Here is a 19,430-nt window from a genome sequence, read left to right on the forward strand (position 1 = left end):
ACCATAATTACCAAAAAATATATTTAAGAAAGATATTTGGCGTATAGCCTGACTTTGAAACAAAGGTAGACAAGGGACAAAATTGTCACAAAACCAGGTTTTCATTGTGAAAAAAAAATCTGATAAAGGGAGAAAACTCAAACTGAACTTTTGAAATGAACAAACAAAATTACCCCCCTTTGTAAGTTTTTTTTTTTTTTTAAATCTATTTTTAGTCGTGGCGACCTTGACATTGGAGATATTGACGTGATTCTTTCGTGCGACACACCGTCCCATGATGGTGAACAAATGTGCCAAATGATTTTAAAATCTCACAATGAATGACATAGTTATGGCCAGGACAAGCTCATTTATGGCCATTTTTGACCTTTGAACTAAAAGTGTGACCTTGACCTTGGAGATATCGACATAATTATTTCGCGCGACACACCGTTCCATGATGGTGAACAAATGTGCCAAATGATTTTAAAATCTCACAATGAATGACATAGTTATGGCCAGGACAAGCTCATTTATGGCCATTTTTGACCTTTGAACTAAAAGTGTGACCTTGACCTTGGAGATATCGACATAATTATTTCGCGCGACACACCGTCCAATGATGGTGAACAAATGTGCCAAATGATCTGACAATGAACGACATAGTTATGGCCCGGACAAGCTTGTTCCGCCCGCCCGCCAGCCCGCCAGCCAGCCAGCCAGCCAGCCCGCCAGCCAGCCAGCCCGCCAACCCGCCCGCATTCGCCAATCTAATAACCAGTTTTTTCCTTCGGAAAACCTGGTTAAAATTGATGTTTCTAAGTCATTAAATTAAAACAAAGGCTTATGTATCTAGTCACATGTCCACCGCATGAAAGGTTTGTTATGAAGGCACATTTATTAAACCGCATAATAGTATTCATAGATACAAATTTTACTATGCGAGATCACATCATATGTTTCCTGACATGGTTTATCATGAATTTATTTTTTTGTCATCGAATCATATGGTATTTTGATATTTGATTAAGACACAGTTTTTTTCCAAATTTTCAAATTACACTGTTAAATCCGCATAATGTGAAAATTGGTCTTATGGCATACGCGGTCAGTGTAGCTCAAGCCCAGCCTGCACAGTCTTGTCAGGGGCTACGCTCTCTGCTATAAAAAAAAACAAGCACGGTTTTTGGTATCTCCAGAATAGTCTTATATTCAGTCTGACAAGACTGCACTGATGTGCAGGCTGGTCTGGAGCTACGCTGGCAGCATATTGCTTAAGACCCATTTTCACATGACAAAATCTTATTGAGTCTTGTAAATAGAACATCTAGCCACAATACTTTCTGATTGAAAATTGAAGTCACACTGTGTTATTTATAGTAAACTGGCAAATGTTGGTAGTGTATTTTTGCTTGTATATGTCACAAATATAAGACAAATGGCATTTACCAATAGTTTTTATGCCCCCATTCGAAGACGAGGGTCAGGGGGTATATTGTTTTGCAGGATGTCGGACGGTCTGTTTGTCGGTCGGACTGTTTGTTGGTTGGTCTGTCGGTAGATCAGTTTGTTTACGATAAATAACTAGTCAACACATTGACCAATTAACTTGATACTTCACATGTGCATTGGCCTTGGACAGTAGATGACCCCTGTTTAAATTGGGGTCACTAGGTCAAAGATCAAGGTCACTGTCACAATAAGTGTGAAAATCATTTCTGATCAATAACTCATCAATGAATTGATCGGTCGCTGTGGCGTTGTGGATATGGTGTCCACCTAGCGATTGGGAGGTAACGGGTTTGATCCCCACTGACTGGGAGCGTTCTTTAGATCTCCCCCATAGATCCAAGGAAACGGACTCGAGAGCGTTTCATATAAGCCTTAGGCTTGTTAAATGAATAGGTTTAAAACAAAACAAAAAACAATTGATCGATTGGCTTGATACTTCACATGAGCATTGGCCTTGGACAGTAGATGACCCCTATTAAATTTGGGGTCACTTGGTCAAAGGTCACTGTCACAATAAGTGTAAAAATAGTTTCCATCAATAACTCATCAACCAATTGACCGATTGGCTTGATACTTCACATGTACATTGGCCATAGACAGTAGATGACCCCTATTGAATTTGGGGGCAATAGGTCAAAGGTCAAGGTCACTGTCACAATAAGGGTGAAATATTTTTCCGATCAATAACTCATCAACAAATTAACTGATTGGCTTTATACTTCCCATGTGCATTGGACTTGGAGAGTAGATGACTTCTTGTGAAATTGGGGTCACTAGGTCAAAGGTCATGGTTACAGTCACAATAAGTTGGAAAATTGTTTCTGATCAATAACTCATCAACGAATCAACCAGTTGGCTTAATACTTCCCATAAGCATAAGCCTTGCACAGTAGATGGCCCCTATTGAAATTGAGGTCACTAAGTTAAAGGTCAACGTCACTGTCACCATAAGTGTGAAAATTGTTTCCGATCAACAATTTGTCAAGGAATTGAACTTTGGCTTGATACTTCTCATGTGCATTGGACTTGGACAGTAGATGACCCCTATTGAAATTGGAGTCACTAGTTCAAAGCGCTGTTTGGGGGGCAAATGTCTCCAACTGCGGAACTCTTGTTTTTATTAGTTTTTTCCCTATAATTAATGTTTTTTGATATCTTGAAAGTAAAAATGTGTTTTCAATATAAGGAGTTTATTGATAGTACATTCCTAGGACAATTTCATTAATCAGCACTGACCCTGAAAGTCTTAGGTATGGAATTTACCTGCAATGGGTATTTGTATCTGTTAAAAAATGTGTGTCTATATTTCATATAAACATGCAGAGAGAAGACTACATCTCCCTACACTGAGCAATGGTACATCTTATACTATAAAGACATGGTGATGTTCACAATGATCAGGGGGATTTCTCTCCAAGCATCCAATGAAATAAATGTATTAATTCTGGTCTGCTGGCGTTTCGTAAAAGGTCATTTAAGGTGAAATGCAGGGTTAAACATCTACGCCGAACATGGGCAACTCAAAAGCACCGCACAATAACACCCAAGCAATGTAGTGATGATCATTTTTATGCCACCAGAACATAGGTTCTGGGGGCATATTAAATTCGACCCCTCCGTTAGTCAGTTAGTCCGTCCGGATAAGTTTCCGCTCAATAAGTCAAGCAATTGTCATCAGATCTTTACCAAACTTCATGAATATGTGTAAGGCAATAAAATCTAAGTCAAGTCCGATAATTGGCCAAATTGACCCAGACACTCCTGACACTCCTGACACTCCTGACACTCCTGACACTCCTGAGTTAGAGCCCTTGAACCATCGTAAAATTGGGGCTTTCCTCGTTTCCACTCAATAACTTGAGCAATTTTTATCAGATCTTCACCAAACTTTATGAAAATGTGTAAGGCAATAACGTCTAGGTCATGTTTGATAATCAGCCAAATTGACCAAGACAGTCCTGAGTTGTGGCCCTTGAATCATCGTAAAATTAGGGTCTCGTTTCCGCTCAATTACTCGAGCAAATGTCATAGGATCTCCAACAAACATCATGAAAATGTGTAAGGCATTGAGTGAATAACATCTAGGTCAAGTTTGATAATCGGCCAAATTGACCCAGACACTTCTGAGTTACGGCCCTTGAATCATCGAAAAATTGTGTTTTTTCTTGTGTCCGCTCAATAACTCAAACAAATGTCATAGGATCTTCGCCACACTTTATAAAAATGTGTAAGGTCATAAGATCTAGGTCACATTCGATAATCAGCCCTTGAATCATAGAACAATTGAGTTTTTTTTCGTTTCCGCTCAATAGCTCAAGCAATTGTCATCAGAACTTCAGCAAACTTCATAAAAATGTGTAAGGCAATAAAATCTAGGTTAAGTTCAATAATCAGCCAAATTTACTCAGGCACTTCTGAGTACTGGCCCTTGCATTATAAAAAAATTGCGTTTCTGCTTGAAAAAAGCTAATAACTTCTATGTTGCTTCAGATGTAACATTCATATTTGGTATGCATGTGTATATGGACAAGGCCTTTCCATACGCACACAAATTTTGACCCCTTTGACCTTGACCTTGAACTTAGGGTTCGGGTTTAGGTTTCGAAATCTGCGTATAGGTTTTGAAAAAGCGTTTTTCGGGCACATGTTTTCCGATGGAGACAGCTCTTGTTTTGTTCAATCATTGCTAGTATCCTTATGACATTATGAAAGGGTAAAAAAAGAGTTTGATGGTTGCAAATAATTTTATGTAACAGTCAAAACGTCATTTAAGTTAGGTGAAAAAAGGATTTTGCTCAACAATTCATAAGTTATTATATATGTATATTTGTGATGTCATGGGCTTTTAAACATTAATCTGCAACCTTTGTAAAAAATGATACTTCAGTTAAAAAATTGTTACAATTTTAATAGAAGAGGAAGGTATCTATTCTATTTAGATTGTACTTTACTGAATCACTAAAATAATAAATTATTATTAATGTATGTGATTAATGTAATCCCATTGACAAACATTTCCCTGAGATCATACTTTTTATGACTAGTGCAGTTTTTCTTTGTAATAAAAAAGCCCTGACAACATTTGTTTTTTTCTTTATTTATACTTTTTTAGTTCTGGATGTGTGTGTGACAATTTGCCTTTCAGTTTTCACACAATCTTTACCAAACTTAACAATATATAAAAGATCATTAATCTAGAAGTAAACAGCATCAATATGCATGACATTTTCACAAAACTGTATGCATTTACATTTCTGGTATTAAGACAATAAATACTTAAGTAAATAAATGTGACAAGTAAGGTCAGTTAAGATTATAAAGGACACAATGAAGTTTTATGAAAGGGCATTCGAAAATGCATATTGTAAGAAATATAAGTATAAGTCTTTTTAGCCATGGGTAAGGTACTGTTACATGTGACACTTATTTCATTTGAAAGCTGTCCAACTTAGTGTGTTTCTTTTCTGGAGACACTTTTAATCTAATAATAACCAAACTTGCACATATTGTGTATGGTCATAACATTTTGGATTTGATTTTAAACAGACCTCATCAAATACTGCAGTACATGTACTTACAACCTTATATATTTTACCCTTCTTTAAATCACCCTGACTGCCTTTGCAGATAAGTTTGTATTGTTTTAACCCGTTTCCACTCAGAGGCAAAGTGAAAATGGCTATGTGCAAACAGCATAAAACCAGAACAGCCTGCGAGGAACTCGCAGTCTGTTCAGGTTTTATGCTGTACTTTGCTGCTCATCAGTATCTAAGGGTTGGAAATAAGCCTTCAAAATTTGAATCTAGTAAGAAAAGTCTTAAATGAAATTTAACTTTCTAAGGAACTACAAATGCGTAAAAATAGGTATCTACAGTGTCCGACAAATCCATTGCCCGGAGCGCGGGGCTACAGAATTTTTTAATCGGGCTACTGAAAATATCCAGCTCACGCCCACCGGGCTACTATAAATCTATAAGAGCTGTAGCCCGGTTTATTGACAGACATACGTATAATAAACACGCTGACCTTGTGTTTGTACACTGTGTATTGCATATAATCCGATAATAAAGTGCAATCAATTATCTAATCAGTCATCCATCACTTGCCGTTATGTCGATTCCTGTACAGAAATTCTATGCAAATTCTGTATAGAGCATACATGCCAGAAATTTTCGGGTCCGAATCGGGACAGTCCATTAAAAATGTCGGGACATTTGACCAAAAAGCAGGACACCTAAAACAATCAATCATGCCACCTTTACTGAAGTCAGTAATCAGCTAATTATACTTACAAAACCACATAATTTCTGGCAAATATTGATGATAAATGTGTTCAGAATTGCATGAACACAGACGTTATCCATTTTCCGGAAGTAAACAAACATGTGCACTATGCAGATGAACCCATTTGTGACTAAGGCAACGTTCAACGGGATGTGCGCACATCGAGCACTGTTTTTATTCAACCAATCATCCATTAACTCTAAATTTAGATTGATGCAATATGTACAAATTATTTTCTGTAAATCAGCCAAAAACGAAAGTAAATTTATGTCTCTGGTATCGGTCAGCGCTCGATTTGTTTGACATATAATACACTGAATACTGCATAATAATAGTATCTTTGGACTTGATTTGGGCCATGAAATACAAAAGCAATCTGCTTAATGCACTACGATGCATCTATCCCTAGCAATTAACGACCCTTATCATAAAAATACCCTGGTGTGAATGCCCGATAAAATCAATAATTTGCCGATATATCGCTGATAATGTGTCAAAAACAACACTGGATCACTCGACTAGTAGATATGGTTTGGTAATAGGGGGCAATAAAAGGATAAGCGTTGGTAATTAAAGCCAGAATCAAGACAGAATTCATTTTTTCTGTACAAAGAGGACACAGACCCAGAATATACCTTGACTTTTGATACAACATTTCAAAATGGGACTTGTATAATTTAAGAAACGGACTTCTGGTTTCAGTTTCTAATTGTTTTTTATTGCAGGAAACATTTCTCTATTCACCAAAAACTAACATTAATGTTCAATTCATACAATAGTTAAAACAAAAAATACAGCATATTATTAGCAGAAAAACAGCAGTATTTTTCATACCATAAGGAACAAAGAAAGTTACAATTTAATCCAACAGGCTTCAAGAAAAATCTACAGTGGAGTGAAATAAGGTTTATTTTTTACAAAGTTTTTATTCTTTGCTTATTCTTTGCTTATTGCTGGTTAAATTGTCCAAAATACTGAAAATTGCTAGAAAATGTTGTCTGCTGTATCTCAGCAGTGACATTTTAAATGATATCCAAAGATAGAGAGAGATCCCATTACCCAAGTTTACCCAAACAACAGCTTCAGGTGTGGTAAATTTATTCCTATTTCAACACATTTACTTGCTTGGTTCTCTTTTTATGGAAATATTCATTGGAATGCGAGTGCTTTAACATAACACAATTTGTGACAAAAAATAAAAATACCATTATAAATAGGAACAATTAAGAAATAAAGACATAACATTATAAAAGTGTTGTAATAAATATGTTTTAAAGATGTTTGGTTTAGTCTACTTTGAAAAGGTGGTTAAGTCTACTTAGAAGAGGATGGAACACTTGTAAGTGTGCGACAAAATCTCGGAGACTATGAGGGAAGAATTATCATTACCAGAGGTATGTTAAAATTTGCTTTTTAGCCGGATTTTTTTCGAAAAAATCTCGGCTTATAGATTGATGTTGTCGGGCGGGCGGGGGGGCGGGCGGGCGGGCGGGGTGGCGGCGTGCTCGAAAATGTTAAAGTTCTTATTTCATGGTATAACTTTGGTATGCTTGGACCTAGAGTCTTCAAACTTGACATGAAGGTTGGCCAGGATTAACAGATGACCACTGGTCATTTCAAGGTCATTCATTTGAAGGTCAAGGTCACTGTGACCTTCAATATAAAAAATGTTAAAGTTGTTATAACTTTGGTATGCTTGGACCTAGAGTCTTGAAACTTGACATGAAGGTTGGCCATAACTAGTTAGTAACCACTGGTCATTTCAAGGTCATTCATTTGAAGGTCAAGGTCACTCTTACCTTGAATGTAAAAATGTTAAAGTTCTTATTTCATGGTATAACTTTGGTATGCTTGGACCTAGAGTCTTCAAACTTGACATGAAGGTTGGCCAGGATTAACAAATGACCACTGGTCATTTCAAGGTCATTCATTTGAAGGTGAAGGTCACTGTGACCTTCAATATAAAAATGTTAAAGTTGTTATAACTTTGGTATGCTTGGACCTAGAGTCTTGAAACTTGACATGAAGGTTGGCCAGAACTAGTAAGTAACCACTGGACATTTCAAGGTCATTCATTTGAAGGTCAAGGTCACTGTGACCTTGAATGTAAAAATGTTAAAGTTGTTATAACTTTGGTATGCTTGGACCTAGAGTCTTGAAACTTGACATGAAGGTTGGCCAGAACTAGTAAGTAACCACTGGACATTTCAAGGTCATTCATTTGAAGGTCAAGGTCACTGTGACCTTGAATGTAAAAATGTTAAAGTTCTTATTTCATGTTATAACTTTGGTATGCTTGTACCTAGAGTCTTCAAACTTGAAATAAAGATTGGCCAGTACTAGAAAATGACCACTGGTCATTTCAATGTCATTCATTTGAAGGTCAAGGTCACTGTGACCTTAAATGTTAAAATGTTAAAATTGTTATAACTTTGGTATGCTTGGACATAGAGTCTTCAAACTTGACATGAAGGTTTGCAAGCACACTTAGATGACCACTGGTCATTTCAAGGTCATTCATTCTAAGGTCAAGGTCACTGTGACCTTGAATGTAAAAATGTTAAAGTTCTTATAACTTTGGTAGGTAAAAATGTTAAAGTTCTTATTCCATGTTATAACTTTGGTATGCTTGTACCTAGAGTCTTCAAACTTGACATAAAGGTTGGCCAGTACTAGAAGATCACCACTGCTCATTTCAATGTCATTCATTTGAAGGTCAAGGTCACTGTGACCTTCAATGTTAAAATGTTAAAATTGTTATAACTTTGGTATGCTTGGACCTAGAATCTCAAACTTGACGTAAAGGTTTGCAAGCACACTTAGATGACCACTGGTCATTTCAAGGTCATTCATTTCAATGTCATTCATTTGAAGGTCAAGGTCACTGTGAACTTAAATGTTAAAATGTTAAAATTGTTGTAACTTTGGTAAGTTTATTTTCTTACATTTGATAATGAAATTGATGGAAACTTCAAACAATATGTTACTAATTTGCTAATAAAAAAATTGAGATCAAACTTTCCTAATTGTCAATTCAAGTTCATATTTGTGACCTTAAATGTTATTGTTGTTCATGTATATGCATGCATTCAAAACATAACACAAGGTTTGCTCATGCCTTGAAAAGTACTTACATTTCATTTTGACCTTTGAACAATATTTCAGTAATTTAAGTATTGCATTGACAAAAACACGAAAGGTACTTTCCTGTCATTTAAATAAAAAATCCGGCTTCAATGCGGTCATCTCCGACCGCGGAACTCTTGTTCTTTCATCAAAATATGTATTTAATCTGTTGTCACTATTTGGCTTTGTTTTTGAATTTGCTGAAAGTTGAAACTTTGGTTGTGCATTTTCAACTTATTATGCATAAATCATAACTTCCTATTTTTTGTATCAATGACCTTGAAACGACTGGCCACAAATGAACTCCTATGCTAGGTCTGTATATAAACAATGTTAAGTGGAATGAAGTGTTTTCATTAATTTTTAAACAGCCATAATTCCGAGGGAGACACAAGAACGGTCAAGAGGTCAGGGTCTGGCGGGGAACAAGCATGACAAGGCTTGTGCTTGATGCCGTCATCATTTCTGCCTGCAAAGGTACATTTTGTCTTCTTTTTTTTTGCTAGGTATTTATCATAATGAAACAGTGGTAGGAATTTTATTTACATTTATGACCAGGTTTTCAAAGAAAATAAAAAATGACAGTATCAAATGCGGGTAGGGCATATCTGGTCAATAACTTAAGTTTGCCTAGACTCAATTGATGAGCTTGCCTTGAGGCCAAGCTTGGGATTGCATACAGAGCCCATTGATGTGTCACTAAAAATTAAATAGGTTACTGCTCAATAACTTGAGCTTGGATGGAGGTATTGGACACCAATTGTGTGTGTAGCTTTATCCTTTTTGCAGCCATTCTCCCCCTTCCTCTGAATGAAGTAGTGCAGTTGTCTGTTACTGTCATATAGGTATAAGCACTTGCAGTTAATCGAATCAAAGTCAAAGTATCATTTATGAAATACAGAAAAACTATTGGGATCGCATTTTAACTTTGGGTCTAATTAATACTAGAATCAAACAATGGTTTGAAATGCAATTGGATGTTTGTGCTATAAGTGACTTTTGTTGGGCTGGCACTTGATATATGAGGTCTTTAATACAGGTATGGCATTAATGCTGTAAATCACAGAAGTTTTGAAACAGAGTAGTAAGAATAAGTAGTTTCACCATGTATCAGATTTTTAGGAAGGATATAAATATGTAAATATGTAAACATTTATTTTTTCTTGATAGGTTATGTCCGGATGTGTTGCAAAGACCACAACAAAACAGTGCCAGATGACACCTCCCTCAACAAGGCAGTGACACTACACTCCAAATAGACTACTCCAGGAAAAATTGAAATCAACTTATTAAAAAACAACTTTACCAACTGATGAGTGGAATACATTTTTATAGAATCTCGTGTTTAAATTGAGACTCAATATAGGTGGTGTTAGATTGTGATTTTTACCCTGTCATAATGTAATAAGATCAACAACAACAAAAATACTGTCAGAATATTTCATTGTGTATATTTTATTGTTTATATTTTATAATCTAATTAAAAAATTTTTTTTATTGATGGTCTGTATATTTTGCTTTTTCTTCCTGCATACATTTTTTGTACAGAAAATTTTCTGTGCAGAATTTAATAGTATACAGATTTTATTCCATACAGAATTATATTTTCACATTTTGGTTCTCCCCAGATTTAATTCTGCCCAGATTTTTTTCTGCCCCCCAAATAATCCACTTAATTAAAATAATTCGTAAAATCTGTACAGAATTCGTTCTTTGTTTATATTGAAAAAATCTATAAATAGAAATCTGCTTCAACTCATTTTAAACAGACACCAAAAATTTTCTGCTCAGAACCTTTACAGATTTTGTGTATTTTATTCTGTACATAATCTGGTTGCAGTCTGCCCCAACTTTTTCGTACAGGTTGTAAACAGTAACAGTGTATTTTAATCATCCAATGAGAATCACCATTTGTCGTCTGCTTATAATATAATGAGAGCCGATTGGATATTTTGCGCACACGATGCAACGTCCTTTAGCAATTTGGAATTCTTTGTTAACTGCAACAATGAGTAATAGCGACAATGTGTTTGATGTCGTTAAATATCCAAGGACGCTGAACATTAAAGAAATCAAAACAACAACCAAAGACCTATCCATATACATGTATATGGATAGGTCTTTGCAATAACGGATTCTTCAAAACAGTCATGAAACCGAAAATGAATATTAATTAGACTGGTGTGAACGCGGTTAACACATGCTAATTAGTTTGCATTGTCAATTAATGGTTGGATTAAATGAGCGACTGTTAATAATTAAGGTAAGTTTGAATTCAATTGAGACAAACAGTGTTTTAATTATTTGATCGAGTTGTATATAAGAGGCACAGATTTTGTATCTTTTATTATAATGCATTTAATTAGTTTTGAAGGTGAAATGCGATATGTGACTGGATTAATTTTAAGTGATTGGATTTATGAGCTATTTAATTTGGATTAATGTGCACATGTGTTTAAACTATATATAATCTAGGATGCTTGTGTAAATAGATTGAATTACAATTGGATGGACTGTGAACCTGGGACACGCCACCTCGCAGGCCACAATATATCGTCAGATACTGACTAGATAGGGACACGCCACCTTGCAGGCTACAAGATATCTTCAGATACTGACTGTGTACTACAAATGTATAACTATAAATGTGTACTGATTGCAGTTTAATAAGACTATTTGATATTGGACTGAATGAAAACATTGTGTCACTGTGTGATACTGTTGATAAGCGATTTGTTATGTCTACTGCATGTCACATCAGACTACTAACTTGTTGTATTATGTGTATGTAAATGAATAAATAAAATAAAGATGAAAACTTGCCTCATCATTGTGTAGGTAAATGTTATGGGCTACCAAATATTTTTACCTGAAAAATAAGATTTTTTTCAGACACTTAAAGTTGTAAATGGGTTAATGTACCCTAATGTTTAGACCTGTCATACCAGTATTAGTTGTATCTGTAAAAGATTTTAGGGCCCTTAATTACTGCTTCAACATATATGTTGAAATCTAAATTTTGTTCGGTACCTGCAAAACATTTTAAATAGACAAATGTTTCTTTTCTTTACTTACTTAGTTTTCTGTAAAAAAGGCAGGTTATTGGCTTTAAAATTGTGGATTCAAATTTCAAGGATGATAATCATCTTATTTGTTTTATGGGTGGTATCTTCTGTGTTTTATGTAAACCATGCAATGTAGTGAATCAAGTGGTGACATGGGGTAATTTTCATCATTTCTGTACGCGCCTTATAGACATACATAAAAACTTGCTTTGTGATTATAGGATTAGTTTAAACGTATTCATTGCATCACATATGCATGGGACTGGATTACAAGTTTTTACAAAATTATCTGGATCCTCTCCCAGATACTTATATCACCTTAATTGCAAATACATTATTTATCATTCAACAGCACAATCAGTTAGTTTAACATATACAAAGATTAATAAGCATGAAAATAGGTAAAGTAAGATTATAGGAATGGTGTGTTATCATGGGACAGATTTGAATTTTTACTTCCGTTTGCTTGTATCAGAATAAGCCGAACTGTGGATCTTAAGTGTATCTGGTTTGAGTTATATTGAATTGTTTTAGTAACTTTAAATTGGACACAAGTATTTAATCTTTTTTTGTTTTGAAAGTATTTCTGTGGTAATTGAAAAAAAGTATTTTAATTAAAGCAAGATTGAGGTCTTACGCAATTCTTCTACTAAAACTAAAAATCAAGATGGCTACCTTTTCTGAGTCAACTGTTGGTAAAGATATAGGTATAGACTTAGTAGACTTATGTTATTGTTCGGACTGTCAGAAGCACAAAATTGACCAGCAGGCCGAGTGTTACTGCAAGAAATGTCTAAAATTTTATTGTGCAAAATGTGTAATCAAGCATAGTAAGAAGTTTGTGAAACATGTGCCGTACGTAAAAGAAGACAAAAAAATGTGGCCATTTCCCGAGAAGGAATTTCATGATTTCCTTCAGAAATGTGGCCTTCATGAAGACAAAGATCTGGAAATGTTTCGTAAAGAAAGGTAATTCAGACATGTATTTGCTTTTAAATATGTATTTTTTCATAAATAGACCATTCACTGTAGCAATATTCAATTATTGACAAATTGATTATAAAAAATGTGAGCCAGCTTGTTGAATGCTTCATATAGTAGTCGCAATATTCAAGTGTGTGTGCTTGAATGTGTGAATGCATGCAAGTGAATTGAAGTGTTGTATCTTGTCCAGATTGTTATTTTTTCATTCCTCTTACTAATTTTTAGCGAGGCTGTTTTCGGAGAAAACCCGAGCTATTGTCATAGCAAGCTCGTTGTCCGCCCTCTGCCGTCCGCCGTAGGCGTTGTGCTAAAACCTTAACATTGGCCATAACTTTTTTAATATTGAAGATAGCACCTTGATATTTGGCATGCATGTGTATCTCATGGAGCTTCACATTTTGAGTGGTAAAATTTCAAGGTGAACATCATCCTTCAAGGTCTAGGGTCGAAAAAAACAAAGTCAAGGGAAGTAATAAGCTTTAAATGGACATAGTTATTTGACCTGCCCACGTATATATTTTTGTTAAATAAATCAAAGCGGCGCAGTAGGCGGCATTGTGTTTCTGACAAACACATTGTGGTAAAAGGTCAAGGTCATCCTTTACGGTCTACGGTAAAAAGTACAAATTTAAGGGAAGTAATGAGCTTTAAAAAGGGAGAAAATTATTCAATATTGAATATAGCCACTTTATGTATTTGGCATGCATGTGTATCTCATGGAGCTGCACATTTCGAGTGGTCAATCACAGTCACGGTAGTGGCTTTCAATTATTTGCTACTAAAAATAGAGATTTGTTAGAGACAATTATTTTCAAGGGAAGTAATTTATATATTTATATAATGTCATATTATATATTTCCTTACCAAGAATTGAAGTTCTTTTCACAGTTACTGTACAGATTTATTATTTTGATTATGTTTATGAAAAAGAAAAAAAACACTGGCTATGATCTCTTTGAAACCACAGGCCTTGGTTGTCAGTGATGTCTGACATGGTCATAATTGACTGTGAGACCCCCCCTCCCCCGGTTGGATTGGACAAAATTCAAGGGAAGTAATAAGCTTTATAGGGAGATGATTTCTATACCTGCCAAATGATAAATAGCAATTTTATTTCAAAGCGGCGCAATAGGGGGCATTGTGTTTCTGATGAACACATCTCTTGATATAATTATCATTTCGTACTTGTTCTAATTTGTGAATGCTAGTTTTCATTAAATACCAGTGGACTGACTTATGTCCATACAAACATGATGAACTCTGGCTATGATCTCTTTGATAAACCACAGGCCTTGGGATGTCTGAGTTGGTCATTTTTGACTGTCTACAGACCTCCCCCCCATCCCCCCCCCCCCCGGTTGGATTGGACAAAATCCAAGGGAAGTAATAAAGCTTTAAAGGGAGATGATGTCTATACCTGCCAAATGATAAATACAAATTTTATTTCAAAGTGGGGCAGTAGTGGGCATTGTGTTTCTGACAAACACATCTCTTGTTGGGTCACTAGGTCAAAGGTCAAGGTCACTGTGACCTCTAAAAAAAATAAATTCTGACAAGCTTTCGCAGCCAAGTGTGGCACCCGTTATGCGGTGCTCTTGTTAAATATATTACCACAATTGTTGAACGTTATGAGACTTTATGTAATTTTAAACACACATCTCCTTACCTAAAAGGTTAAGGTCACATGTAGAGATCTGACGTCAAATTTGGTCATAAGAAAGCTTGACTAGGCTGCAACTGTGTCATTCATCATGCAATTTTAAAATAATGTATTCTCAATGACTTACATGAGGAGATTGTGTGTCGCATGTTAAACCAGTCTCCCTACCTCTTAGGTAAAGGTCACTCTTAAGATCAAAGATCCAATTTGACCATTAAACAAACTTTCCTGTCAGTAACTTTGTCATTCATTATGTTATTTTAAAACAACTTATCACAAATGACCACCATGAAGAGTGACCAACTTGAGGAGAGAGTGTGAGGATAGTAACACGCCCCTTTACTTCAAAGTTCAAGGTCCCACTGAAAGATCAAAGATCAAATTTGGCCATGAAGCAGCTAGTACTGGCTGTAATTTGTCTTTTACCAAACAATTTTAAAATAACTAACTAAAAATGACAACCATAAAAGAAGTGTTAGATTCTTCTCCTTATATCAAAGGTCAAGGTCAAACTTTGAGCTTAAATTATTGCACAAAAGAGCTTGTCCTGACTGTTACTTCATTTTTGATCATACAAATTACTGGTATAAATTATTTACTACAAATATTCCAAAAGTTGATACTAAGTGTGTTCGTGCCTCCCTACCTTAATGTAGACGGTTTCACAAAAAGGTCAAAGGTTAAATTTTGCTATAAATATACAATAACTTACCAACTATCTTTACTGTGAGGAGAGACTGTTTTACACCTCGGTTAAAGAGCAATAATACACTAAAGGCCAACAGTCTATCAATTGCATGGTCCAGCTTGCCAATTTGTTACAAGCATTATTGACAGTAGGCACAACTTGTTGTCTGCAGGAATTTAGGTTATGAATTTAAATTATTTGAATACAAGTATAAAGGTGACTTATATTGGTTGTGTCTTTTAAGAATAGAAATTAATGTACCTGCATACAAATGAATACATTTAATTTACATATCTAAGACTAAGACTTGAAAAACACATTCTTTGACACAGAAGAAACTTCTTAAAGCATATTTAAAATATAATTTTTGCATAATGGCTATTAAAACTGCTTACAAATATACAAGTATTGTTTGACTTTCAGACAATGTGCTGAAGTATCAGTGCAAGGTGACCCGGACCAGGTATTCAGTGTAGAAGGAAAGACAGAGTATGATGTGAGCCTACGTCGTGATTCATTAAAGAACACTTGTATTGAAGCCATCTGTGTTCTGTCTTATGATCAGATCCTTGTTGCAGATAGTAATAATAAAAATGTTAAGCTACTAAATCACCAATACCACCCGGTGGGACATTGTCATTTAAATATGGATCTATTTGACATGTGTAAAATCTCAGCAAGTGAAGTAGCTGTTACTGTGGATAAGGGTGAGACACATGCGGTCCAGTTTGTCTCTGTCAATGGTGGGCGTCTGGTTAAGGGCAGCAAGCTACAGTTTCAACATAAATGTATTGGTATTGCTCATAATCAGCAAGACCTGTATCTTACTTCTGGTACTGCACTTTACAAGTATTCAATGCAAGGAGACATGTTGGAAAAGTTGTATGAGGATACATCAGCTTTGAAGACAGGTAATATTATTGTGCATATCTGGTAATCATTTGAATTTATTGAAAGGAGTATTAAGAATTTATTATGTTTTACACATATTTACACAAAAGTCAATATTCCAATTTCATTTTTATGTATGCTCATTGCAGATAAGTTAGATTGCCAAAAAATTGTTTAAAATTTTTCACAATTACCAGTAGTAAATGAACACTCCTCAAACAATAATTTCCTTCTTTGCCAAGTTCCTTCACTGTACATGTATAGGAGTTTGTTGGTATTGGGGTAAGAAACATTTGGAAATTATTCCATAAAAATAATCATGTTAGCAAACTTTTACCATGTAAGTGAGTACATGCACTTACTGTGAGAATGTTATTAACATGTATATTATGGGTTTTCATCATGAAAAATTTATGAATTGATACATGTTTCATTTTATGAAAAATCATACTCTATTATATTATTTTAAACAAATAGGTGGTGTGAATAAGATGTGACAGTATTTTTATTAACATAATAAGTCTCTCAAGAATTACCAACATTTATTCTTCTCTATTTTACAGTAAGTAAGTGTGCAGTGAGTCCTTCAGGTGACAAGATATATGTCATCAACTTTTACCATGGCAAGGTCCTCACCCTTTACAGAGATGGCACAGTTCTCCAAACCTTCACATGCTCCTGTGGAAGTGGACTCCCAGCCCCCATAGACTCACATCAAGATGGCCCAGGTGATCTTTTTGTGGCCTGTAAAAGTGGATCCTCAGCCGGCATAGCCTCGGTCTGTGAAAGTGGAATCGCATTCTTCTGGATGACTGATGGATACTTTATCGAACCAGACCTTCACACACGCCCACGCCCATGTGGTATTCATGTGACAACTCTGGGACATGTTCTGGTCTGTGTAAGCGGATCAGAGACTATCCTACAGCTTGATGGTGAAGGCAAGAAGAAGCTGGCAACTCTTACATTTTCAGGGAGTGGTAGACATAAGGGTAGACATAATTACCCACGGTCAGTCTTCTACAATAGGCACACAGCATCCATCATTGTGGGACAATCCTTTAGCACTAAAATCATTGTTTTTAAAGTTAAATAGTTTTTTTTCACAAGTTTCTCTTAAAACATTTTGGAACAATACTTCCAACATGAATTCTTGGAGGGATGGACTTGATATTATATGGTCTGTCTGATCAAAATGTTAGTATAGCCACCATCATTGTGGGACAATCGACTGGCAACACATTTCTGGTGTTTAAAGAAATATACATTTATTTTGTTTCGCAAGTTCCATTAAATTTTTTTTGGAACATGTTCTTTTAACATGTATTCTTGGCAACATCCAAGTCGTATTCAGTGTTACATTTCATCACATAATGCGCCTGAATGATTTATTGTGTTGCAGAGTAATGGGAGCATATGGCTTTGTTTGACAAAATACATCCATAATAAAATTCTTGACTGTATGGATTTCTTATTATTAGTAGTACAATCAATTGCATAATTGTCACTGATTTATCTATTGTATTGTCACACAATTTAAAAACATGCTATTACATGTTGCATAGAATTAACTGAATTTTTTGATGATTTTTGTTTCATTTGAATTGTATATAATCAGTGTATTGTTGTAATGTTGACCTTTATCTAGAAATTGACATATATGTACATACTTGATTTAATTGCGGTGATTTGTGATGCTCTATGATGTCATTGTGTAATTTCTATGCAAAGAAAAAAGAACTGTAGGTTACAGTTTAGAAGAGAGGGTTTTATAATACTAGTATTGTATTTTCATTATTTAACTGTTACATTGTGTTCTGTTATAAAAGGTATTTAGAGTTACACAGAGTAATTAACAAATAATGTATTGTATCAATGTTTTTATGCCCCCTTTTGAAGAAAAGGGGGCATATAGTGATCGGACTGTCTGTCTGTCCGTCTGTCTGTCCGTCTTTTTGTCTTTCGGTCACACTTTGCGTTTAGGTTTCGAAAAATGCTCATAACTTCTATGTCCCTTGAGATATAACCTTCATATTTGGTATGCATGTGTATATTGACAAGGCCTTTCCATATGCACAAAATGTTTTACCCCTGTGACCTTGACCTTTAACTTAGGGTCCGCGTTTGGGTTTCAAAGTCTGCGTTTAGGTTTCGAAAAATGCTCATAACTTCTATGTCTCTTGAGATATAACCTTCATATTTGGTATGCATGTGTATATTGACAAGGCCTTTCCATATGCATACATTTTTTTTTACCCCTGTGACCTTGACCTTGAACTTATGGTCCGCGTTTAGGTTTTAAAATCTGCATTTAGGTTTAGAAAGATGCTCATAACTTCTATGTCCCTTGAGATATAACCTTCATATTTGGTATGCATGTGTGTATGGACAAGGCCTTTCCATACGCACAAACATTTTGACCCCTGTGACCTTGACCTTGAAGTTAGGGTCCGTGTTTAGGTTTCGAAATCTGCGTTTAGGTTTTGAAAAATGCTCATAACTTCTATGTCCCTTGAGATATTATTAACCTTCATACTTGGTATGCATGTGTATACGGACAAGGCCTTTGAATCATACACACACAAATTTTGACCCCTGTGACCTTGACCTTGAACTTAGGGTCTGCGTTTAGGTTTCGAAATCTGCGTTTAGGTTTTGAAAAAAGCTCATAACTTCTATCAAGCGTCTATAGGGGGCATAAGTCATCCTATGGTGACAGCTCTTGTTCTGTCTTTTATTTTATATTTTAAGAATTTATATTTATAAATGACAATTTTACTTGTATTAATTTATGTCATACATGTATGTGCCTTTACCTTTCACTGTGTTTTACAGAATAAATAAACACTTACTAGTTCAAGTTCACATTTATCTTATCCTTTTATTACTAAGAATGGCATCGATCACCGAAACAATATTTGAATATGGACATTCAATCAAATATTCAAATATTGGCACACAATTTAATGATGTTCACACATTTTTGCCTAGATTACTCTTTTTTTATTTATGTATTAAATTTCCATGAAGGTTGTATGACTGGTATATGCATTTACAATGTGTGCATGCTTATTTATATGAGTCATCTGCCAGACCTGATTGAATGGCACAGTTATACTCAAGAAAGTTAGACATGCCACACATTTTAAACAAGAAACACTAAGATTTATTCAGTAATCAATTTTAGAAAAATGTCTAATTCCTCAGTCACAAATAGAGACCAATCACCGTCGTATTTTTC

General features: G+C 35.2%; 2 protein-coding genes and 1 long non-coding RNA gene across 3 annotated transcripts in view; 2 read left to right on the forward strand and 1 right to left on the reverse strand.

Moving 5' to 3' along the window:
* Positions 1–19,430, reverse strand: part of LOC127856606 (uncharacterized) — an 86,692-nt gene that overhangs the window by 46,367 nt on the left and 20,895 nt on the right. The window lies entirely within an intron of this gene.
* On the forward strand, positions 7,279–8,796 carry LOC127856614 (uncharacterized). The gene is made up of 2 exons (XR_008038143.1): positions 7,279–7,396; positions 7,698–8,796. It is a non-coding gene; the product is annotated as an uncharacterized LOC127856614 (long non-coding RNA).
* LOC127856609 (uncharacterized) lies at positions 12,176–19,054 on the forward strand. The gene is made up of 3 exons (XM_052392918.1): positions 12,176–12,935; positions 15,722–16,209; positions 16,753–19,054. Exons 1-3 carry the CDS (start codon positions 12,634–12,636, stop codon positions 17,283–17,285), a joined length of 1,323 nt encoding a protein of 440 aa, XP_052248878.1. The 5' UTR covers positions 12,176–12,633; the 3' UTR covers positions 17,286–19,054.

This window comes from Dreissena polymorpha, chromosome 13 (assembly GCF_020536995.1).
Source record: "Dreissena polymorpha isolate Duluth1 chromosome 13, UMN_Dpol_1.0, whole genome shotgun sequence".
NCBI lineage: Eukaryota > Metazoa > Mollusca > Bivalvia > Myida > Dreissenidae > Dreissena > Dreissena polymorpha.